The sequence below is a fragment of the Aulonocara stuartgranti genome (assembly GCF_965226115.1).
Source record: "Aulonocara stuartgranti genome assembly, chromosome: 22".
Classification (NCBI taxonomy): domain Eukaryota; kingdom Metazoa; phylum Chordata; class Actinopteri; order Cichliformes; family Cichlidae; genus Aulonocara; species Aulonocara stuartgranti.
In genome coordinates, this window is record NC_138957.1 from 5,513,863 (window position 1) to 5,538,020 (window position 24,158).

At 41.7% G+C, this 24,158-nt stretch overlaps 2 protein-coding genes across 5 annotated transcripts; one reads left to right on the forward strand and one right to left on the reverse strand.

The window, feature by feature from the left end:
• Nucleotides 1-895: 895 nt before the first annotated feature.
• Nucleotides 896-12,810, reverse strand: srfbp1 (serum response factor binding protein 1). 4 transcript variants are annotated; one of them, XM_082522028.1, is made up of 3 exons: nucleotides 12,296-12,810; nucleotides 3,677-4,066; nucleotides 896-3,574 (listed from the first exon to the last, which is right to left on the reverse strand). In XM_082522028.1, the coding sequence occupies exons 1-3, from the start codon at nucleotides 12,305-12,307 to the stop codon at nucleotides 2,354-2,356; spliced, it is 1,623 nt and encodes a 540-aa protein (XP_082378154.1). In that variant the 5' UTR covers nucleotides 12,308-12,810; the 3' UTR covers nucleotides 896-2,353. The 4 variants fall into 4 exon arrangements, with proteins under 4 accessions (XP_082378154.1, XP_082378153.1, XP_082378155.1 ...); XM_082522027.1 differs by lacking the exon at nucleotides 12,296-12,810 and adding an exon at nucleotides 5,934-6,050; XM_082522029.1 differs by lacking the exon at nucleotides 12,296-12,810 and adding an exon at nucleotides 5,171-5,275.
• Nucleotides 5,298-22,460, forward strand: maco1a (macoilin 1a). The gene is made up of 11 exons (XM_082522021.1): nucleotides 5,298-5,546; nucleotides 7,147-7,288; nucleotides 7,404-7,530; nucleotides 7,692-7,815; nucleotides 7,940-8,118; nucleotides 13,114-13,648; nucleotides 13,889-14,047; nucleotides 17,248-17,430; nucleotides 17,531-17,651; nucleotides 17,907-18,081; nucleotides 20,167-22,460. The coding sequence occupies exons 1-11, from the start codon at nucleotides 5,464-5,466 to the stop codon at nucleotides 20,367-20,369; spliced, it is 2,031 nt and encodes a 676-aa protein (XP_082378147.1). The 5' UTR covers nucleotides 5,298-5,463; the 3' UTR covers nucleotides 20,370-22,460.
• The last annotated feature ends 1,698 nt before the right edge of the window (nucleotides 22,461-24,158 follow it).

Consider the following 24,158-nt stretch of genomic DNA (forward strand, 5'->3'; position numbering starts at 1 on the left):
ACTTCCTGGCTAACCAGCACGCGTTTGACCGATAATAACCTTAACTGATAAACCACCAAGTATTTAAGTCTCACCGCTTGCGTAAAATAGTCTCCGTTATATAGACATGCCCACATCAGCTGTCAAACCGCACTTCGTTTCTGAATTATAAACGGCCGTAACAAATATAAGCCTTCGGGCCTTTTCGAGCTTCACTTTCCTCTGGTCTCTGGGGTTTGGTGCTGCCTGCCTCCAAGAACTCCACTTTCACAGCGATTCCCACACAAAGGGCCCCGACCTATTAGGGTCCACACAGCCTCTGTACACTCCTGTTAGGCTCTCCGAGAACAAGAAACCAGCTTTTCTTCTACCGTCAAGCAGAAACAGTCACCCTTATCATGATTTCTACTGAGCATCCTGACGGGGTTTTAAAATGTTTTAAATTCAAGATGGAAACAATTTTCCTGGTATTAAACCAGATTTTCACGAGACAGGATATCGGCTATGCACGCTAGTGGCGGGCGGATCGATCCAAATATCGATTGTATCGATACCAAGTCGGCATCGGATCGATACTAGCCTGGTGAGATGGATTCTTTACTTTAAGTTTTGCTCTTGTTTGCAGTGCTGTGCTTTCGGCAAAGATGAAACAGCCAGGTCGCCGGACTCGCTCCTGTGTCAGCGCAGAGCAGGCGCACTTTGCTTCCCCTCCCCCCTCTTGTGTTTAGGCGTTGTGCTGTCACGTGACGCGATTTAGACGCTTTGGTTGTTAAGTTGTTTACATATTTTCACCAGTTATATTATAGTTTCTCAACAGTACTTGTTTTAACTTGTTTACTGGTTCTCCTGCCTTTTTTGAAGAAAAATCTTTAAATAAAACCCCCCCAAAAAACCTTGATAACCAAACCACCACGGCTGCATTTTCATGCTTCGCAGCATCTTTTATTCTCACAATAATCACACGGCTGCTGTAACAGTACATTCAACGGCTGCAGCTCTCCACATCACCAACAACACAAGAAGAGTACATTTTTAATCTGGCGAGGCATGACTGTAGATGAGTCCATCTCACATGCAGCGGCATCCCCATCGCCCGCCTGAGGCCGGGGGGCCATCCGGCCGAACCTACTCCCCAGTCCGCTGAGCAGGCGAGGGAATCGGCCCGGACGGGGAAGTGTCCACTCTGGCGGTCGCCCGCGCATCCAGCGGCGCCGGTGACGAGGTGGTTCCTGGGGCCGCCCGCACCTCCAGCTGCAGCCCCGTAGCTGGTCCGGTGGCCACCCACATTGGCATGTGAGGGGTTTTTTTTTAATCCAGGTTTGCTTTTACTTCATTGGAAGTGTGGTTGGGACTATTGTCACCATAAAAATACCATGCCTCCTCCTCTCTACACACTGATGACAATTTGATTTACAACTCCATACTCGCTGAGATATGCCAGGTTTTTCGCTAATAGCGCTTTGCGAATCACCTTGTTGGTGCAAAAATACCAACAATTATACTTTATTCATGTATTATTATTGTATGTATTTTTGTGTGGTCTACCTTACAATATAAAGCACCTCCAGGCGACTGTTGTTGTGATTTGGAGCTATATAAAAATGTTACCTTTGGCAATTTTTGTAGGTTTGATGAAGGGAATGGGAACAAATGATATATTTTTATGACAGGCTGCAAATAACAAATTGCATAAAGGTACAATTTAAAATTGGTTCTTTACTCAGATGTCAGTTGTGTAGGCAGAACACTGAGTTAAGTGTCTTTTTTATGCTTGAATGAGTCATAAATCAGTGTTAAGCAGCTTAACAAAAGAGCGAGAGAGAAAATACATTCCTCTATAAAACGGTCAGGTACAAGGACTGGACTGAAAATGGGTGAAGAAGAAGCCAATGTACAAAAATAAACTACTGGTCAGAACTACATTTAAAAAAACAAAACAACCTACAAGTCTGTCTCTTTGGAAGGAAAATGTACTGAAACGAGTGGTGGCTCAAGACATTTACACAATATTGTAGATAAAAACTTTACAGCAAAAAATGGCACAATATGCTTGTGTCAAGATTACAACTGTATTATTCAAACATGTCTAATAATGAAGGACTTAAAAAAAGTGGATAACATAATCACAAAACCATCGCTGGAATTAAAAGGACAGAAAACCTGAAATGTGCACACGTTCAAATACACAAAAAACAGCTTCCCAGTGTCCTACATTCAAATTTGTCCCGTTACCATAGTGCAGCCATAGAATGAATGCGCTGCTTAAACTGCTGCCCACTGACAAAGCTATCACAGAACAGGTTGCATCTTAGAGTTTAAACCTTCCAACACATCATCCCTGAACTTTAAACTTTACACAAACAGCCAACAACTTTCAGTCATCATCATCACCAAACTTGATCTTCTTCCCCTGGAAGGCCAGGATTTGTCCTTGCTGCTCCTTCCTTCTCTTACTGGCCTCCCAGGATGGATGCAGTGCCTGCTGTGGTGCCCGATGTGAGAAGACACCTCCACCCCTGCGATCTTTTTGTCTCAGAACATCGCCTCTGCCTTGTCCCCTTCCTCTGCTAGCGGTAGCAAAGCCCTTATCCTCAGACTCGGGGTGTTTGCCATCGGGGTAGGGCTTGCTGTACTTAGACCCTGAACTTTTCTCCGGCTTCTGGAACTTGGGCTGTTTATTGAAATCTTTATTGTGTTTCCTAAATTTATCTCCACCTTTCCCTCTGCTAGCACCTCTACCCCCAGCTGCCTTGGTCCCAGCCAGAGAAGGACAGAAGAGAGACTCCAGCTTGGTCGTTTTTGATTTCAGCCTAGATTCAAGCTCATCGAGTTGATTCTCGAGCTTGTCCGAAGACACGTTCTCAGCAGAGTCCTTTCCTGCCTCAGCTCTCTTATCCGCCGCCATCTTCTCCATACTTTCGTCTTTTGGCTTTTTCTTTTTCTTCTTGAATTTGCTCACTTTTCCTACAAAGAAGCCGTCATCATCATCGCTCTCCTCCGACTGCGATGACTGCTTGTGGAACCGTTCCTCCGTGCTGTCATCAAAGTACTCTTTCTCTTCATCACCGAATGACTCTAAATCGCTCTCTTCCTCAGCTGGCTCAGCCTGGATAATGGGTTTCTCTTTTTTAACTGGAGGTTTATTTTTCACAATCTCCTTTATGTCACTAGTTTTTCCTGGTGCTGCTCTAACACTCTTAGGCTCCGTCTTTTTTTGTGCGTGAACATCAGAAGTTCCACCTTTCTCCATTTCTTCTCCGACTTCGGCAACAGCTCCATCTTCACTCTCTTTAAGACGTTCCTCCTCGCTGTTTTCCCTAAGCTCCTCTTTTCCCTCCTTTTTCTCTTGTAACTGCAGAGTCACCTTTCCTTCCACTGCCTTCCCTTGATTTTGCACTTTGTCCTTTCCTCCTCGCTTCCCGCTCTTCGTCCGCTCCTCTTTGAAGGCTTTTACAGCTGCTTTGATGTTCTCAATCTTCCTGCTGAATTGAGGGTGGGTGGCGATGCGAGCGATGGCCCGGTCAGATATGGTAGACTTGGGGTTCTTGCAAACCTGCTCAAAGCTGAGATTCTTCTGTAAGGCGGTCTTGGTCACCTGTAGATAAGTTGAAAAAAATATTTCAAAATGAAAAGATAAAGAATGAAATGGCTTGGAAGTCGTTGCAGAAATGATTTGCTGATAGGACAACAAGCCCACCTGATCGGGTACGAGGTTCTTCATGTCGTGGATCTCTTCCAGAAGTCTGGCGGCTCTCCTCTGATTCCTCTCCATCTCAGTCTCGTTCCCCTTCTTCTTCTTCAGCGCGCCAATCTGACGTGTCAGCTTCCTTATGATCAATGCCCTGACCCTCTTCACCTCCTTCCTCATCTTCACCACCTCGTTGTTGAGGTTCAGCACATCTGCCTCCTTTTTCTCCTCATCATGATCAGGTAAGGGATTCTTTTCCTGCTCCTTTTTTTCCTCATCTTCTTCCCTCTCACTTCCTTCTTCTTCCTCTTCTGTTTCTTCTTCATCTGTCTCTCCCTCCATCTCCTTCTCTTCGTCCTCAGCAGACGGCACCATTTTCTCCATTTTGTGCAGCATCATCTGTTGAAAAATAAATCCATATACTGCAATAAGAGCAAGAAGTGCAGCACTAGCAATGGTGCAAAAGAAAAAAGTCACGTGAGGGCGAAATGATCTTTTTTTACTCCCATATTAAGTAACCAGAATGCGAACGGTCATAAAAAATTCAAAGTGCAGTTCATTGATATTTGAGGTTATTTAATATAGAAAAAAATGTAATCATAAATATACATCAATTAGATTATTACATCCTCCAACAAACAGATGCATTCTCATAAACTTAGAATTAATGTATTAAAACCACAAAGGACCGGCTGCCTATTTGTGGAAGTCACCATGTTGTCTTGTCATGTTGAATACAGTGGCTGAGCTAAACTCTTGTCTTTTAAATTAGTGTCTGCACCTTCAGATGATATGAAACATCATTCCTATGTTTTATCATGTGAGAAGGAGTCGCCATTCACACACACATTCACACACTGGTGGAGGCAGCTACAGTTGTAGCCACAGCTGCCCTGGGGCAGACTGACAGAAGCGAGGCTGCCATCGGCCCTTCTGGCCAACACCAGTAGGCGGTAGGTGAAGTGTCTTGCCCAAGGACACAACGACCGAGACTGTCCGAGCCGGGGCTCGAACCGGCAACCTTCCGATTAACTCCCAGCCACGATCGCCCCGCAATCGTGGCTCAGATGCAGTTTTTATGTCCAAGTAACCACTGAAAGTACAGTAAGATTTTAGCTCATACATCAAAACAACTTTCCTCTGTGGCAGAGTGGCATGACGTCCCCCAAAGAAGGAGTTTGTTTCTGAAGTCCACCCCACACCAGAAATAAATAACATTAAATTAAATACACCGCATACTGCTTTACCGAAATTATCTCTTTTATGGAGCTTTTATCTAAACACAGATTGGAAACAACTTTTCTTACTACCGTTCTTCCGAGAAATCCAAAAAAATGTGCTTAAATACCCGGCGGACCCTTCCAAAACAAACGTGGTTGAACACGCATGGACGCGTTTCACCACAAAAGAATAGCAATAAATAGCTCGCTCTACTTAAAACACGATTAAACCTGGCAACAAATCCAAAAGAGCATCGCTGCAAAGTTTTACCGCGACACTTACCGTTCAAAAAGGACAATTAAGAGCGAAAACTGAGCAAATCGCTTGGGCTAGCTGGGAGCGGCCATGTTTCGCACGCCTCCGACAGCGGCGTGACGTCAGACGTCAGCGAGTCAACGCCGCCGTGTCGTGAAAAGGGGAGGGCCTTCCGCGGACTGTTTTTATTTATTTCTTTGTTTCATGTGCATAAAACAACAACAATGGTGGATAATTGAAGAAGTGTGAATATTAGGATGAGCGAATGACGTGTCCAGTCATAGTTACCAGGCCGATATCACAAGTGAATCAACAGGGGGATGATGAAGCGGCGCAATGCGGACTGCAGCAAACTCCGACGGCCGTTAAAACGGAACCGAATCACCGAGGGTATATATAGCAGGTACAAAAAGGGGGCCGGGGGGACGTTATTGTATAACAATGGCGCCTAGTTGCATATGTCAAGACAAGGCGGCCAGTCTCTGCTCATGTTCATATTGAAGCGTATTGACGCTTTGTTCTCGAGCTGAATGAACATGCCCGCTTATTGTCATAATTATAGGCCTAGTGTGGCATCGTTTACACGGCTAGGCAGTTAAATTCAAATTCGGGTTAAATGTAAAAGAATAATGCAAATTGCGTTCAGCGGTCAATCCGCTTGACAAAAAAAATCCCAAACAAAAACTAAACAAAACCGTGAAGTCGTGGGGGGGGGAAATCCTGCTCGTGCTCGAGATGACAGCAGCAATGTCAGAGGCGCTCGTTTTGAAGTGGAACGGGTTCTTCTCACCTGTGCTTTGTCTGCCATACACCGGGGGCTAAATTTAAACACGTCAGTGGAAACCGTTAGCAGCAAACAAAACGAGTCCCCGGACCGGAAAAGCCACACACGATTCAAGCACGGCTCGCAATTTCAAAATAGCATGGCCTTTCCTATAGACTGATAGATGGCAGGCCAGAACAGCTGTGCAGCAAGCTAGCATGTCCAGACATGAAACTCTGTACATACTGTTTTGCCCCCAAAGGTGTTTGGATGGATTGTTCTGATCTTTTATTGATGGCAATAACTGTATGCGTCCGCGCTCTGTGCTTCACTGTTTTTTAGTGGTATTATTATGTTAATTTTTTCTCTGAAATTAAATATTTTTAGCTTTTATAGTGTGAAAGACAAATAAGCTCCATTTGTGTACAACTTTCCCACCTCTTTCATCAATTAAATTAATATAAGCATAAACGGAAGCTTTATGCTTTAAGTTTTTGTGGTCTTCTGCAGTAGACCTGAAAGTCACATGCTCACTCAAAAATGCAGTTTAGTGTTATTTGAGCTTCTGTTCTGTTCACACAAAATGCTGTGCAGCCCCATTATAAACTGAGAAGCCTGGTCAGCCTTGCTACAATGTTAGACACCCCAGGGACCAGGTGATCCTCAGATAATGAGCAAGCACTTGGTGATGATGGGGAGGAAGAACTCCCTCTTAAGACAAAGAGACCTTTGACAGAGCCAGGCTCAGGAAGGGGCAGCCACTAGGAACACTAACCCCCAAAATTGGCTGGGGACACTGTGGGAGAGAGAGACGAATGTCTGTGCCATGCAATAGTTTGGTATAAAACACGGAGTGCAGAGGAGAAGCATTCAGCCCCAGGAGCTTATAGCAGTATACCTAAGGGATAAGGATGGTTCAGGGAGCTTTTAGGACAACCGGATAACAAACTACCGAAGTCGAGCCCAGAAGTAACAAATGCACATACCAGTTTTTCAGCAGGAGGCAGGATTATTCCTACTTTTGCCTTCAATCCTAGAGCTAGCACTGCAGGTCGCACTGAAAACGTGGTTCCTATAAACATATTAGACTGTTGCATAAACCTGAGGCCCACATGACTGTCATTAAACTGTATCTAAATCCACAATAAGCCATCTTTAGTGGTTCTGCTTTATCTCCTTTTTTCATCTGTCCATTCACCTTCCTTTTTCCCCTGTGTTTTCCTCTGTCTCTTCTCCACAGCACGTTCCTGTACCTGAAGTTCCTGGTAGTGTGGGTGTTGGTCCTGCTGGCTGACTTTGTGCTCGAGTTCCGCTTTGAGTATCTGTGGCCTTTTTGGCTTTTCATTCGAAGTGTCTACGACTCCTTCAGATATCAGGGGCTGGTAAGAGCTTAGTTGTAATGACCCTGAACACACCGCTCCTTCCACTCAGTATAAATGCACGTTGGAAGATGAAACATCTAATATCTCCATCCTTTTCTCTCCCATGCGTTTTTAGGCATTCTCCGTCTTCTTTGTGTGTGTTGCGTTTACATCAGACATCATATGCCTTCTCTTCATCCCCGTCCAATGGCTGTTTTTTGCTGCCAGCACCTACGTATGGGTCCAGTATGTCTGGCACACAGGTTAGTCCAAGTTGGGGTTTTTTTCTTGCTATGTTTTTCCCTTCTGGCAGCCAAATGGCCACTTTCACCTCAAATACTCAGTGCGTAAGAAATTCAAAGCTGCCAAGTTTCTTCTCTGCTAACTTGATGTTTTTTTCCCCACGTCTCCTCCTTTCATGCAGAGAGAGGAGTCTGTCTACCCACTGTATCGCTGTGGATCCTGTTTGTGTACATCGAAGCTGCCATACGATTCAAAGATCTGAAGAACTTTCACGTAGACCTGTGTCGACCCTTTGCTGCTCACTGGTGAACATCAGTTTGTGATTTTTGCAACAATTTTCAATGTTCAGTAGTAAGAAATAAAATCATGACTTCCTTAATTTTTCTAATAATTGTACAAAGCACCGATTGTTTCCCCCCTACCTCCCAGTATCGGCTATCCAGTGGTGACTCTAGGCTTCGGCTTTAAGAGCTACGTTAGCTACAAGATGCGACTGAGGAAACAGAAGGAAGTGCAAAAGGAGAATGAGTTCTACATGCAGCTCCTACAGCAGGCGTTACCTCCAGAGCAGCAGATGCTGCAGAGACAAGAGCGGGAGGCAGAAGAGGGTAAGTCACAAAAACACATTAAAGGGGTTCTGTAATATTTTTCAACCATTTCTTTCATCTATATTCTGGTACTATTGTATGTTCTCATATTAAATAAGTGTTTCAAATAATAAAATGTGTATATATGGACGTAATCCCTGCTAGTCAGAAACTCGGGTTTCAGACAGGATGGAGAGCCATTCATTTCTTTCTTTATCCAAACAGTTTAACCACAGATAGTTTGCCACTGTGTCATGGGGCTAATGAAAAATGTGATCGCTAATTATTATTGAAGCTTTCACTTGAAGGCGTGCTTTCACCAATGCAGTTTAGAAAAAGTCTGCACACTGTTGTCTTCTATCACTTAGCTTTACTTAAGAACTAAGACCTCTAGATATGAGGCCATCTGGACTAACAAGTGTCTAATATACCATCAGAAGTATTGCGTGCCAGTCACATTGTGGTGATTAATGGCACGTCAGTCAGCATTTTCCCAAAGCTGGACGCACCGGCAGGCATCAGCATTAACTGTCCAGTTGTCATGAACAGCTCATTAAGTTGCAGCTGATTATAACACATACTTGTACAGGATGTCAGTTCAGGCTTCAGACACTGATTTCAATCTTTAGCAGAAGATGGCATTGACGCTTGTCATCGTGCTGCTTCTTGTTTTGTCCAGTGAATAATTCCAAATGTAGAAAGTGAGGCGTCGAGTACAGCACAGATCTCATACAGAGCGTTGAACCCAGTTTATTTTCCTTTTTTTCCCTTTAAAGCTACAAATGACAGAAACACTTCCCATGTAAGCAATGTAAGCTGAAAGAGTGAAGTCACTGTCATTTTACATCATTGGCCACAAACAGCTCACTTTGATCTTAAGCAGGCTGGATCAGACCAGTGAAACTGTGGTCAAAAAGTGGATAGTGGAAAAACAGCAACGTTTTTTAATCATTTAATTGTTTATGTTTTACTTAATTACTTTGGTGTAGTTTAAATGCCAATGACGGGGAGGGACGTTTGTTCTGGCTGATTCTGGCCCCCAGACCACATGTTTGACACCTCTGGCGTTATAAGCTGACTGTTCGTGTTAAGAATTTGTATAAAAACAGCTTGGAAAAAAAAAACTAAAGAATTTTTAAAAAGAGAATAAAGAAACAAGCAAATGTTCTGACTTTAACACTGCTACAAATGTTGAGCTGTTCATAAGCTCACATAGACGTAGGGCTGCTCGATTATGGCAAAAATGATAATCACGATTATTTTCACTGAAATTGAGATCTCGATTATTTGACGATATTTATTTAACAATAACAATGTATTGAATAATGACTTTAAAGATTGTCAAAAAAATAATATAAAATAGTGTGCAAATACTGATAACAGTGCAAATGTTTGCAATATAAAAAATAAATGAAAAATGAGTTCTGACTCCGCGAACCCATAATATTTCCACACCACTGAAGTTTTTTTACCTCTCTTTTCAACCAACGGCAGTCACTCTCCTCTCCAAATAACTTCTGCTTAGCTTTCCGAACTTCCTCTTAATCAGCGGTCCCCAACCCCCGGGCCTCGGACCGGTACCGGTCCGTGAGTCGTTTGGTATGAGAGAGTTGAGGCTCAGGTGTGAAATGTATAGTTTTCAGGGTTTTTATCGGTTTTCAGCATTATTTTGTTATCGTTTTTATCGTTTACTCGGTTTTCCTGGGTCTTTTCACATGTGTTATGAATAAATCTTCTTTTTTTCGGTACCGGTACTAGTTGTATTTTGTTGTATTTATCCGCGACACCTTAAAGGCCGGTCCGTGAAAATATTGTCGGGCATAAACCGGTCCGTGGCGCAAAAAAAGGTTGGAGACCGCTGCTCTTAATTGTTGTGACACGTGTTCGAAATGCAGAGAGGTGCGCTCGATTTGCCACACGGAGCAGCGCGAGAGTAAAGCACGAGGGAGGGGCTAATAATCGGCTCAGTCATTTTTAATGATCGTTGAAAGCCCAGATCGTAATCGTGATTAAAATTCGATTAATTGAGCAGCCCTACATAGACGTAATCAGCCATCGCTGTATATGAACAAGGCTGGTATCCTGCTTGTGGATATGTTACCTTTTGGGCTTGAAGTGGGAAATAAACAAATGCAGTAACAGTTGCAGTTATTGATGTTAAAGGGGATGAAAGAGTTATAAGAAGAGAGTACTGTTTGGCTAACCCTATATATGTTTCACACTCCTTCTAAAGGCCTGTTGGTCAAGCTTTAACATCAGAGTTGGGTCATGGTCGGGGTAAGGATTTGGCATTCGGATGTGATAGTTGAAGCTGGTTGATCACATTCCTAGACTAGGTGATACAAGCAGACCTCAACTCGTCATGGGATGGGACGTACAGCATCATTTCACTACATGGTGTTATGTAAACTAGATGACTCAGTGCACACCTGTTTAACTTAACCTTTCAGTTTTCATCAGAAAATGCTGATGTGGCTACTAGTCATCGCTTTCTTAGAAATTCACAAGTTGGTAGTTTATGTTTTGAAATGATCTGTTACGCTTCAGATGCTCTGCTTTGCTTTCAAACCGCATACAAACCGAGATGCAGAACTAGACCCAGCTTTTTTTTTCTGCGGCTCGGCCCAGATTTTTAGAGTTCGTTTGACAGCGCATACACCTGCTGAGACAAACTGAACAAAACAGGAAATGCACCAGATTTGGTCCCCCCCCTAAACAGGTTAGGTCTGAAATCACTCTTTTCTGTTAATACAAAACAGGAAACCCAGCTGCTGCCACAAGGCTGTTTTTTATACACACACACACACACACATATATATATATATATATATATATATATATATATATATATATATATATATATATATATATATATATATATATATATATATATATATATATTTTATTTTAGGGGTGCAACGATACACAAAATTCACGGTTCGGTTCGATACTTTGGTGTCACGGTTCGATATTTTTTCGATACAAAAAAAAATGTTCATGCCTTTTTAATTTGTCATTTATTAAAATTATAAATATATATTTTAACACAAAAGTACAGTTTTTAAATTTAACCCTAACCCTTGTGCGTGTTGTTTTTTAGCTCGTCATATTGCAGCCACAGAAATTCTTTTGTCCATGAAACCATAAAGCTGCACTTTCTTTTTGCCTTATAGTCTGATTTGTCATAACTTCTCCGTTTTGTGGTAAGCTTTTCTTTGGCTGTCACTTCTTCACCCTGACCTGTCTTATTTGGCTCAGCAGAACTAAAATATATATCTGTCTGTGAAGGTTCTCAATCATCCAGGTCATCGTAGTGAAATATATATCCTGCCGCACTCACATAAGCTCAGCGATTCTCTGCGCGATCAACCTCTCACATGTTTAAGCTGCGGGAGATTTCACTTGTCATGTTTGCATAGTAAGCTAACAATTAATAAGACGATGTCAGAGGAATTGGTGCACAAATTATCATCACTCACAGATCAGTGCTGTCGCTCTCTATACACAGTTCGCGCGATTGCAAAGTGAAAGCAAAAAACAAGCGCAAATTCAAACAGGATTTCAATATGTCACATATTGACAGTGGCTCACCGATGCCAATGACATAATTACCCAGCTACATTTCTGAAAGAATGCAAAAGCATTGACATATATTTTTCCTTCCTACAATAGCCCGACAGGCAGGGCAGAGATAGCCCCGGGACGTCGGGCTAGCGATATTGCGAGCCCTGTATCTGATCGAGGAATCACTCATCTTTGGAAAAGAGAGTTTATTACAGAGAAATGTCTCTTTCCAAAATAAAAGCTATACTATCCGCTTCTTCTGGGCTATATTCTCAGCAGCATATTAAACATATCAGGTCTCCATAAGGAGAATCCTGTGCTAACAGCTGTCTAAATGACTCGGCTAAAGTTTGTAGCATGCTTGTTGTTTTTGTCTTTGCACTAGGATGATGTCGGTGTAAATGTGCAGTCATATTCGTTGTGTTCCCACTAGTGCTTTCAGGTTAATCTCGTTGAAATAACCTTAACGCCGCAACACGGCAAATCTCCGTTAACGAGCTACCCTATACAGAGGGGCTAGACGGCCAACACGTTAAAGAGCTAACTGCGCTAACACACTAGCTCCCACCCATGTAATTGAGCATTGCATGGCACATCCAACATACTGTTTTACTTTAGTCCATGACTCACTTACCTTCAGGGTCATACGTCACATGAAAACCAAAATAATTCCAAACGCCAGATCTGAATGAGGGTGGGGAGGTCCACTTCTGTCTTGCTAGCTTGCCCTGCGCTCTTCCTTCTGACCATCCTGTCTGTGTTGAGTGCTCAGTGAATCTGCGTTCGACTACTCCGCCTAGGCTGCACTCTCGAGCCTAGGCGGAGTAGTCAAATGCAGATTCACTGAGCGCTCAACACAGACAGCATCGTCAGAAGGAAAGTTGATAAAATAAATTACAAATTTTGTATTGTTCTTTTTTTTTTCTCCCCTTTGGTTTTCTTTCTTTCTCTCCCCCTCTTTCTTTCATTCTTTCCCCCTGTCCTATCCCACAGTCATGTCTGTCCCGTTTGCAACTGAAAATAAAATAAATTCATAATTATAATAAAGGTCAATCAAATGGACCAATATGATGATCCACTTAAAATAAATCCTCTTGGCATCTTTCTTGGCCTCAAGACAACAATTCTGATGGCTATAGATCCAAACGGGACACAAAAAAAAAAAAAAATTTGAAAAAATTGAAAAAAAAAAAATTTGAAAAAAATTGTATTGTTCGATACATATGCGTACCGAACCGAAAGCACTGTATCGAACGGTTCAATATCGATACGAATATCGTTGCACCCCTAATAAATAAATATATATATATATATATATCAGGGATTGCCAAGGTCATCACTCATTCTCTGTTTATGACCAAATATGAATCCAGTTTGCATTAGTATTTGCTTCAATTCATCTACTGTGTTTTTCTGTGTGTTCTAATGCTGTATTCAATTGCTTTCATCCAGCTGCCTTAGCTAAAGGAATCTCAGAGGTAGAGCCCACAGTGGTGTCCCAAAACGGAGCACCTCCTGGAAAGAAAAGCACTTCAGTACCGTTACCTGAGCTGGAGTACCGGGAAAAAGGGAAGGACACTTCTGCAAAAGAGGGCAAAAAACAGAACACAGTTGGAATCAATAACAACAGTATTATACACGCACTGGACTCCAAACTACAGGAGACGGAATATATTGAGAACTACGTTGGGGCAAAAAGACTGAACAACGACCTGGCAGGCGACAACACGCACGCCGACACCAACACGCACACTTCTTCTAAAGAGGAAATTGGGGGGATGGGGAAGAACTACAAAAATGCCAGCGGAGGAGGCGGAGGCAGCAACTCGTCACCTCGGAATCACAGTTCTGCCAACGGCAGCGTGCCGCCAGGTTCCTCAGCTAATAAGAATGAGAAGAAGCAGAAGGGAGCAGGGAAGGGGCAGAAGGATCCGGTGGAGAACTGCATCCCCAATAACCAGCTGGGAAAGCCAGATGCTCTAGTGCGGTAAGACACCCCCGTTATCATTTTCCGACATCCATTTTTTTACTTGGATACTTTGAGGGACACTCACTACTTGCCACGTTTCCTTTTGTCTATCTCTGCTGGATAGCCAGCTTAGTCATATTTCAACACTGAAGCTGCTAAAACAACACTAGCATTATGTACTATATTAGAACAACTCTACACTGAAACTGATTCTTTTAGGAAATGTGTTTGCTAATATTGCCGTGTCCCTTCCCAAAGACTGGAGCAGGATGTGAAGCGTCTGAAGGCAGATCTTCAGGCCAACAGGCAGCTGGAGTCGGAGCTGCGGAGTCAGCTTTCCTCTCTGAGCAGCCAGGATCGTAGCCTGCGCTCCGAACTGAGCCAGCTGCGCCAGGACAACGAGCTGCTACAGAACAAGTGAGTGCATGTACACTTAATTGTCAGGACCACTACAGTCAAAAGAAAAGATCAGTATTTCCAACTGAAGTGATTCATATTTGACTGTATTACTCTGTTTTCGGACCTCCCCAATCTTCCATATGCATATATGGAAAGCCAGAAGAGGCAGCAGCAAGCCGCTAGCACAGAACAAAGCAGGAAAGACAACAGATATAATATTGATTATCTAAGAATGTCAAACTCATTTTAAACTGTGAGCAACAGCCCGATTTGAGCGGGGCAGACCAGTGAAACACCCCTCTCTATCAACATAAAGATATTTAACGGTACACCTAATCCCTGCAATAGCTTGGTATTAGAAAAAGAAATGCAAGTGAAAGAAATATTCTGCCACAACTTTTTTTATTTCTTACACATAAATGATAAGAAATACAGAAATTGTTCTGGTAGCTTATTATAAAACAGAAAGTTGTTTTATTTTTTCTTCTTATTTTTATTGCTTCGAACCTGTTGTTAAAAACAAAACAAAACACAAACAAACAGAAATTTCTATATCGGTTAAAAAAAACAGGATGTCTGTTGTTATTGTCATTGTTATTATTATTGTTATCATTGTTTATTTGTTACTTTGATGTAAATACAATAGGCTGTGGAGGAGGTCTTTATCTTTAGGAAAAGCTGTAAAATGTAAAATACAGTTTGAAGTTCAAAACTTATGCCCTCCTTAATATTTTGGAAACATGTCTAGTGGGCCGGTTGGGAGTCGTTGCCAGGCCCAATTTTGGCCCCTAGATCTTATGTTTGACACCCATAATGAAAGATATAACATGAAAGGAGAAGCTGGGGTGGAGGTGGTTTGTAAAGTGGTTTGCAGATAAGATATTTTGGGGAAGGCAGTTTGGGTTAGTGATATAACCTCAAGGATAATTGTATATTAAGGAAATCTGTCCTAATGATATTTACAATGATATAGAAAAACACATTTTATTCTTGATCACAGCTTGCACGCTGTTGCATTTATTTATTAGTGCAAGAAAAAGTATGGGGAATTTCCATCCTTCTATTCCAAGGAGTTACTGTCATTGATGATGCACTAATCTGATCTAATCTTAAGTGTGAATCTATTGCCACAAGGTGCCAGTAGCAGCATTAAAATTCATTAGTAGTATAGCGCATTATATATAGCATAGTGACACAGCATCAGATAAATGTAAACACAAAAGTAGCCTTGTAGTGTTTTCACTGGAGTTGAGCTGATCTGCCTGGACTGCGGCTGGATTTTTGTAGCCTGCCTGCTAACACTGTGTGATTTGCATTTTTTTTGTTTTTGTCTGGTTTTTTTTCTTCACAGTTTTTCAGATTCAAGTTTCTAAAGTTGTGTTCCACTGAAGAGAGGCAGATTAGTGCCATTTGTTCCCATAATGCGACTGTAGGAGTGTAGATTTGTCTTTAGGACCTCAGTGTACATTTATTTTAAACTTCATGGCCCAAGATCAGAGCAGTGAACATGCATCATTTTGCACTAATGTTCAAGTTTGGTTCATCTGTTCAGCTCGATTCCAGTTCTATATTTTTATTCATAGGAACTGTAGAGAAATTTGCATGAGTCACAGTTTAAAATAATCCCCGTTTATCTTCTACTGGGCATTGGTGCAGCTCTTTAGTTCATCCACTGTTTAAAACGAGCTGTTTGAGCTTCTCCCTGTTTAAGGCCACACTCCTTTTAAACCAACAGAAACTGAGTACTTTAAGTTATTGGTGCTGGAGGTGGTTGTGCAAGCCACAGAGTCATGGAATGTATTTTCACAAGTGCTTTTTGCATTTTGGCTTCGTGTGTCGTTCATCTGAGATTGTATTTACCTCAAATTTAAGACCTGCCAAGGACCAGGTGATTTTTTTTTTTTTTTAATGTGGTAATATGTACAACTTTATAATTCTAAATAAGGTGTACTTTCATTTTTTAACATTACCATATAATACTTTTCAGAACGGACTGCCCCGTGCATGAGGCTGCACGGTGCTAATGCGTTAACGAGCTAACGTGTTGACGGCGTGCAGCCCCACGCACAGGTGATCTGCGTTAACTCGCTAACGGAGGCTATGTCCACACTAGCCCGGATAGATTTGAAAACGCTCTGCGTCCACACGAGCATTTTCAGTCGTTTCACAGAGTTGTGTGTCCACATTGAAACGGGCGAAAACGCTTACGTTCCAGTTCTGTGCATGTGTGAAAGGCAAGACGCTTCGACCTGCCTCATTTCTGTCTGTCGTTTATTTACTTTCCGGCTCGTTGAAACATCACCGCAAAATGTCGATGAAAAGCGCCAAGTTTTTTAAATGGACTAATAATGAGGTGGAGTTGTTGCTGCGAGTAACACAAAAGTACAAAGTTGCAAAAGCGAGTGAGAATTAAAGAATTTGAAGAAAAGCTATCTGGAGCATGTACAAACTGATATTAATCTTTAATGCGCTGTCAAAATTGAGAGCAAACAAAACAATTGCTGTGTAATGCCCTCCGCTATCTTTGTTTAATTGGTCACATGACTGCATCACATGACTAAAATGTGTCATCGTTTTAGAAAGTCTCCTTTTCGCTGTCCACACTGCCATGAAAGCACTGTTTTCAAATGTGAGCGTTTTCGAAACGCTGCGTTTTCCATCAGCGAAAACAGCATCTCACTGTGGACGGGAGGCCAAAACGGAGAGAAAACGATGCGAAAACGCATTAGTGTGGACTTAGCCGGAGATTTGCCGCGTTAATGCGGTTATGGCGTTAACGTCATTTTAACAATATTAACGCTGACAGCACTAATTTATATTGCACAAAGTCACAACAAAAGTCACCTTAAGGGTCTTATATTGTAAGGTAAAGACACCAAAGTAATACAGAGAAAATTCCAGCAATCTGACGACCACCTATGAACAAGCACTTGGAGACAGTGGGAAGGAAAAACTAAATTTTTAACTGGAAGAAGCCGCTGGCAGAACCAGGCTCAGGGATGGGAAGCGAGGGAGACCGGACCTAATAGAGATCAATAATAATAATGAATGATTAAATGTAGCGTGGTTTAAAAATACATAGAGAGTGAAAAGAGGTTAATGAAGAGGAAACGTGGATCAAAGGAAGCCTTCAGGAGCCTGGGCCTATAACATCTAAATAAATACACCAAATATTCTCAATGATTTCATTGTTGACTATTTTTTCCTGTGTCCTCCAGGCTCCACAGTGCTGTCCAGGCCAAGCAGAAGGATAAGCAGACCATCTCCCAGCTGGAAAAGAGACTAAAGGCTGAGCAAGAGGCTCGGGCTCTGGTTGAGAAACAGCTGGCTGAGGAAAGGAAGAGGAAGAAGATGGAAGAGGCCACTGCCGCCAGAGCTGTAGCTCTTGCAGCTGCAACCAGGTACAAGCCCTCACTATTTTTGTCTTTTGACTCTTAGCTGTTTTGTTTTGGGGCATTTTCAGCTCCTAAAAAGTTTTTCTTTTCCTCCTCTGCCCAACAGAGTGGAGTCGACCGATTCGCTCCGCGGTCGTATCAGAGAGCTGGAGACAGAGTGTAAGAAGCTCAGCATGGATATGAAACTCGCAGAGGAGCAGATTAGAGACCTGGAGGGCAAATGTCAGGTGAGCCTGAGAAGCAGAGTCTTTCCTTTATTATAACTGCGCCTTGTTCTTGTCAGTGTTTGCATACCAGGTTTAAATTGATTGGAAAGTACATTATTTAATTGCTCCGAATATAAATGCAGTTAACGGGCTGCTGCAGGACTCCAGCATATTTTTCCCCTGTTCTAAATGCTTAGTGTAAGTAACTGTTATTTTATAGCATAATAATGTTGTCTCACTTTCCTTTTCTGTTTCTCTCACTCCTGCCTCACAAAGGAGCTGCGCAAGTATAAAGAGAACGAGAAGGACACCGAGGTGTTGATGTCAGCGCTGTCCGCCATGCAGGAGAAGACCCAACACCTGGAGAACAGCCTCAGCGCCGAGACCAGGATCAAACTGGACCTCTTCTCTGCACTGGGGGATGCCAAGAGGCAGCTGGAGATAGCACAAGGTAAACTGCTGCTGTAGGAATCCAGTCATTTGCTCCTGAATTTCTAGTTCTCCCTTTGATTGAAGCACTTGCCTGCTCACAAGAACTGTGTCATCTGTAATAGAGAGGATGAAATTCTAACACAATGACTAAAGGGCTCTTGAAGAGGATATTAGAAATGAGGAAATATTTTTATGAGACGTGTCTTTTCAGCAGTTGAGATGCTCTTTCTGCTGCTGAAACTGCAGTGCTAGGGGCGCAGCAATTCTAAACTTGTTCCATAATCTTTTGTAACCTAATGGCTCGACAAACCTCCGTCTGTCTCTGGGAGCAAAATTGATAAACGACAGCCGCTACAGCAACACCATAAATCCCCAGCTACACGAGTGTAAGGAAGCGTTTGAGGTCTTGCTTTCAGCATCACAGCATGGCTTTTTTCCTAGTTTTATCTAGTGATTACTTCTTACTTCAGTGATTGCAGTGAGGATCATGTCTTCGCTTTGTTTCATTTGTGTAAACACAGAAGCAGCAAAGCAACGAATTTCAATTACATTTTGCCTCAAGGCACTTTATGTTTTAAGGTAAATACTCTAAAATAATAATGATGAAATTCCCAACAATTGGACAACCCCCTTATCAGCAAACACTTAGAGACAGAAGGAAGGAAAAACTCCCTTTTAACAGGAAGAGAAGCAGACTAAGAAGGTGAATCGACTGGTTAGCTGGGCCTTTCTGTGTCGAGTTTGCATATTCTCCCAAATTCAAAATGCTGGTTTAATTGGTGACACTACATTTGCCATAGCTGTGACTGTGTCTGTCTATATTTGTGTGTTTGGATGGGTCCATCTCAGACACAGGCCCCACCCACCTGTTATTAAAACTTCCTGTTTTCAAGCACAAGTAATCTGAAGACGTCTCATAGAGAGTGGGAAGAAAGCTAAAACATGCCATACCAAGACTGGTTTAAAATGAATAAGATGAATGATAATTATTTTAAACTATGAGGGTCAAGTGTGTCAATACTTTTTTTTAAACAGTAATTGATCATGTTGATGGTGTTTTTATTGAACACAATGCTGTAATTCATTACACCTCACGTGAGAGTGTGGTTGTCAAGTGCTGACTTAATCTCAGTAAACTGCAGTTAGATTTTAATGAAAGAAGGCAAAGCCCAGGTGAAACTAATCACCTTTAAAATATGTTATTAATTCCACCTGTGCTTGACACCATATCTTCTTCTTCCTGCTAGCTTTTATATTCTTTGACTTGGTGAATTACGGCATTTTTAGCTAGCTATTACGGCCCTTGGTTGCATAGTGTGGGACTAGCTACTCTCCTTATGGTGGCTGTGGTTTCCAGATTTGAATGACATTACTACAGGCTAAAAGCAGGTCTTCAGCAATGTTACTGAAAAACAGTAGATAAGTTAGGAAGCCACTGAAAAATTACCCTGAAATCATGTTGCAAACTGCATGAAAGCCATGGACTGTTAATATTTTTGTTGCCCCTCATGTTTAAAACCAAAACCAACACACAAAAAAATTGTACAGTGTGTCTTTGTTTTGACTTCCCCCCCCCTCACCCCCCAGGGTTCTTCCTGGTAAAATGTAGTTCTTCCTTCCCATTGTCACCAAATGCTCACTCATAGGGGGGTCATTTGATTGTTGAAGTTTTGTCTGTATTATTGTAGGATATTTACCTTACAATATAAAGCACCTTGAGGCGACTGTTGTGCTTTTCTTGGAATATAAGTAAAACTGAATTAAAAAGAAGGTGGCTTTAATATAACTGGGAAACTGGTCTTGTGAAACATCACTGCCTACCTAATAATGAGATGAGAACAGGAAGATGAGAGAAATTCATCTAAACTCATGATTTGTTCTTTTATTTTATTGTAGTTTAGTTTTTTTCTTTTGGTCACGTTTATAAAGTTGATCCCGTCCCTTTAATATTTCGGGCTGTATTAGCCCAGAAGGAAGTCAGAAATGAGGCTTTGCTATGAGAGCACACCTAAGGCTGTTTGATGTTCGGTCTGTCCGCCCCTCTGCTGTTTGTAATACTGTGAAATGAACGTTGTGTTTTTCCCACTCATCTCATCCCATCCAGGTCAGATCCACCAGAGGGAGCAGGAGATTGCAGAGCTGAAGCAGAAGATAGCAGAGGTGATGGCAGTGATGCCCAGCCTGTCCTACTCGTCAGATGGCAGCAACCTGAGCCCCGTGACCCCGCACTACTCCTCCAAGTTCATGGACAATAGTCCCTCCTCCCTGGACCCCAACGCCTCAGTTTACCAGCCCCTTAAAAAGTGACTCTGACATCCACGTTTGTCAGATGGGACTTTTCCTTTATTTTGATCTCAGTTCTGGTTTCGGGTTATTTTACATTATTTTCAAGCTTACAAAGCCCCGGAAAGTTTTTGCACTTTCAACACGCACACACAGACACACACAGCCCCTCCATACATCTGGGTATTCGCTCTGGGTGTTTTTTATTTGGGTTTTTTGTCCTATTTATTTTAGGGGGGGGTTGAATTTTGCTTGTTTGTTCATTTTGGGTTGTTTTTAGTTTTGAGGGTGTGTTGTTTTTTTTGGATTTAGCCATCAGACAGCGCGATCTGTTTGAAGGTTGGAGAAAGGAACAAACATTGTTTGGCCAAATGTACTGAAGAGCCATCATGCATCGCTTCGTGTCAGTCTTCTTTTAGTGTAAAGCATGAACCTCCCTCACAGGCATATATTTCTTTCTCTCTCTCTCTTTGTCGTCTGGATTAAACTGACAGACAGGCTTTTAGTTTAAGAAGAATTAGCTTCTTTTTTTTCTTTCCATGATGGTTTGTAGATGACAGAAGGCATACTTTCAGTGCAGATGTGAATTCGAAGCTCACCTGTAAAGTAAAGCCCTGTGAGAGATACATGAATGTAATACTGTTCATGTTTTGATATCAGCATTAACATAAATCAGTGATTGTTTGTTTCGGGTTTTTTGTAATATTTCAGTTCAGTCACGCCGATGTACATTTCTTCTGATTTAGTGACACTGAACAGATGATCATTTGCTGTGTTTCCCGGATACACTTTTAGTCTCTCAATGCTGGAATAGCGGTTTCTCCAGGATTATCAGTAAGTGGATGAAGCAGATGTAGACTACTACTCCTTGATTGGACGTGGCACTGCCGAAAAAAAGAAAAATGTTCCATCAACATTCAGTTGTTTGCTGCAGACACCTCTCTTCTTCTTCTCCCTTCTGGACCAAATTAGAACCGGTTAAGGCCATATCATTCGCTGGATTTAATGATGTCGAGGTAACCACCCCGCCCCTCCCGTTACCTTTATTTGGGGATCTCACAGTGCCTTGCAGTTTCTCTTTTTAAAAAAAAATGCAGAAAATACATACTTTGCAATCCTGGGATTTAAAAGCTTCAAACCTGTTTTCTCTCTCTTTATCCTGTTCATCCACTCACACGCGTTCATCAGTATTCAAAAGCTAAACCGATTACGTGTCATATCGCAGCTAATTGACCAGCTGCGAATTTAAAGGGAAAGCCTAACTCTGGTACATGGTACGCATTGTTTCACGGTGACACAGTCTTGGTATGCCAAACACCAAACCAAACTGATTGTCTTGCCCTCTTGCCGGCATTTTGTTGTTTACAGCGATGTACATTGACTTATCGAGGAATGTTTTCTTTCTTTCGTTTGGGTTCTTAAGTGCCAAGTGTTGCCATTCTGTTTCCATCCATACTTTGATTGATGTAGCTAGCATAATGTTTGCAGGAAAAAAAAAAAGAGTGCTGTTATGTTTTTGTTTTGTTTTGTTTTTCGGTTTTGTTTTGTTTTTTTGTCAGTAGAACATATTCGGATAGTGTTGTGTTTACAAAAGGTTCTGGGCCGATCATGATGAAGCAGCAGAAGCAGATGGTCAGTCGGACTGCTCGTGTTATTCGCACATTTATTTATTTGTGACAGCCTTTTTTTTTTCCCTTCTTTTTTAAATTGAGTGACACTTCTTTGATATTTCCCATCACGATCAGTTGGTTTCCAGTGTTTTCTAACCAGGAAGGATTGTGTGAATGTGTCGTGTTGGGAAGAGGTTACCCCTGAACCATTTGACCATGTTGTGATGTCATGTTGCCTACCTGGGGGGGAAAAAAAAAAAGAAAGAGAAAAAAAAAAAAAGTATTGTTTGTGGATCGCTCTGGCGTTGTGAATTCAGTTCTCAAGTTGCTTTTACAAGTTTGTGTAGAAGGAAGAGAAGGTTTTAAAAAGTGCTTTGTTTTATCTTTTTATTGCTCCACCATGTTTTTGTTTTCTTTACTCAAAGTGATGGTGGCTGTGTCACACTTTTCACTTTGGTCATCACTATTAAAGAAAGTCTTGCTGGTGGCAACGCAAAGCTGTTGAGTCTGTGTACGTGTCATGTTCTGTGTGTGGACTTTCACAGGCCTTTTACATAAAACTTATCACAACATGGGGACAGTGTGATCTGCAGAATTTGCAGAGTAAACAAGAAAACGTACCAGTCAATATTCTCAAGGAAAATATCGAAACTTGTGAGACTTGTAATTTGTATGTGCTGTTTTCTATTCACACTCATTTAAAGCAGTAGCTTGAGCTTGCTGACACCTCCCAAACCTTTAATCTGGGTTTATTTGTTTTGTTCATGTTGTTATGTCTGAACTTAGACAAAAAACACATGCCCTATAATTCAATGGTGATTTCAGGTGCTATTTGTAAATGCCTACTCTGTTTGTTTTTTTTTGGTTTGTTTGTTTTTGTCTGCCCCCCCTCCCATGTAACCTGATATAAGCTTCATTCACTCATAAGGTAGACCAGGGGGGTCAAACATAAGGCCCAGAATTAGGCAAAGACTCCAATTCAGCCCTGCTGCACAGCTTTGGAAAATGCGAAGGAGGTTATTCATGGTACTCCAAAGTAATTAGGTAATTTTTTTTTAATTAATGATGGAAATGTTCCTTTTCTCCACCATCTACTACATAGATTTGTTTTGAGTTTTGTTTTTTTTAATAAATGGAAATAATAATCGTCCAAAGACATGCAGCTTGTGGGGATAGGTTAATTGATTAATCCAAATTGTCACTAGGTGTGAATGTGAGTGTGAATGGTTGTCTGTCCCTGTGTGTTAGCCCTGCGACAGACTGGCGACCTGTCCAGGGTGTACCCCGCCTTTCGCCCTATGACAGCTGGGATAGGCTCCAGCGCCCCCCGCGACCCTGAAAAGGATAAGCGGAAGCGAATGGATGGATGGATGGAAATAATAATGGATACAAAGGAAATACGCTCTGTATCCATTGCACACAATACAATGTATACAATCAATTTATAAGTGCATATATATTTTTAAGAGTTGTGCTGAGAGATTTCATTACTAGAGCAACATTTCTTTATCCTGCAGAGAAAACAGACGATGTTAAGGTTACACTTCTTATGGTGGCCCTGAGAGGCCAAACGGACTGCAACTTAAGAAAACACCAGCAATAAGCAAAACGCTGAAAAAGCACACAAAACACAGCGGAAATAGGAACAACGAAAACAGAAATAGGAAAGAAAAAAAACCCAGAAACTACTTCTTCTTATCATCATCTTAAGATATGTCAAGAATGAAATCTGTAATTGCTTCAGTTTTAGTGAATGAAATTCTAGAGATTTACTTGTCTGTTATTTAGCACTGATTAGCAGACATGCCTGTCTATTGTGCCTGTATAGTTTATAAATGCATTTTGCTAACCAAGTTGTTATACGGGCAGTCTGCCAATTCTGGGTTTATACTGTAAGAGCATTCTTTAAAATTGTGTCCTGAAAGCTATAGTTGAGGTTCTGATTTGGTCATATTTATGTGGCTCTTCCATATGAATCGTCTCTTCTTTTTTAAATTATTTATTTAGCATCCTTTCAGATACCACGTAATGTCCCATGTAACTCAAATGCAGCACCACTCCTCTGTAGTAAAGTCAGTGTTGTGCAAAAAATGATTGCTCGTATTTAAATTTCTATATATAAGTTTTTGTGTCTATAATATGTGAAACCTGTGAAATGATATCAAGTCATCTTGAGCCACAATCAACATTCCTGTAACAAGGT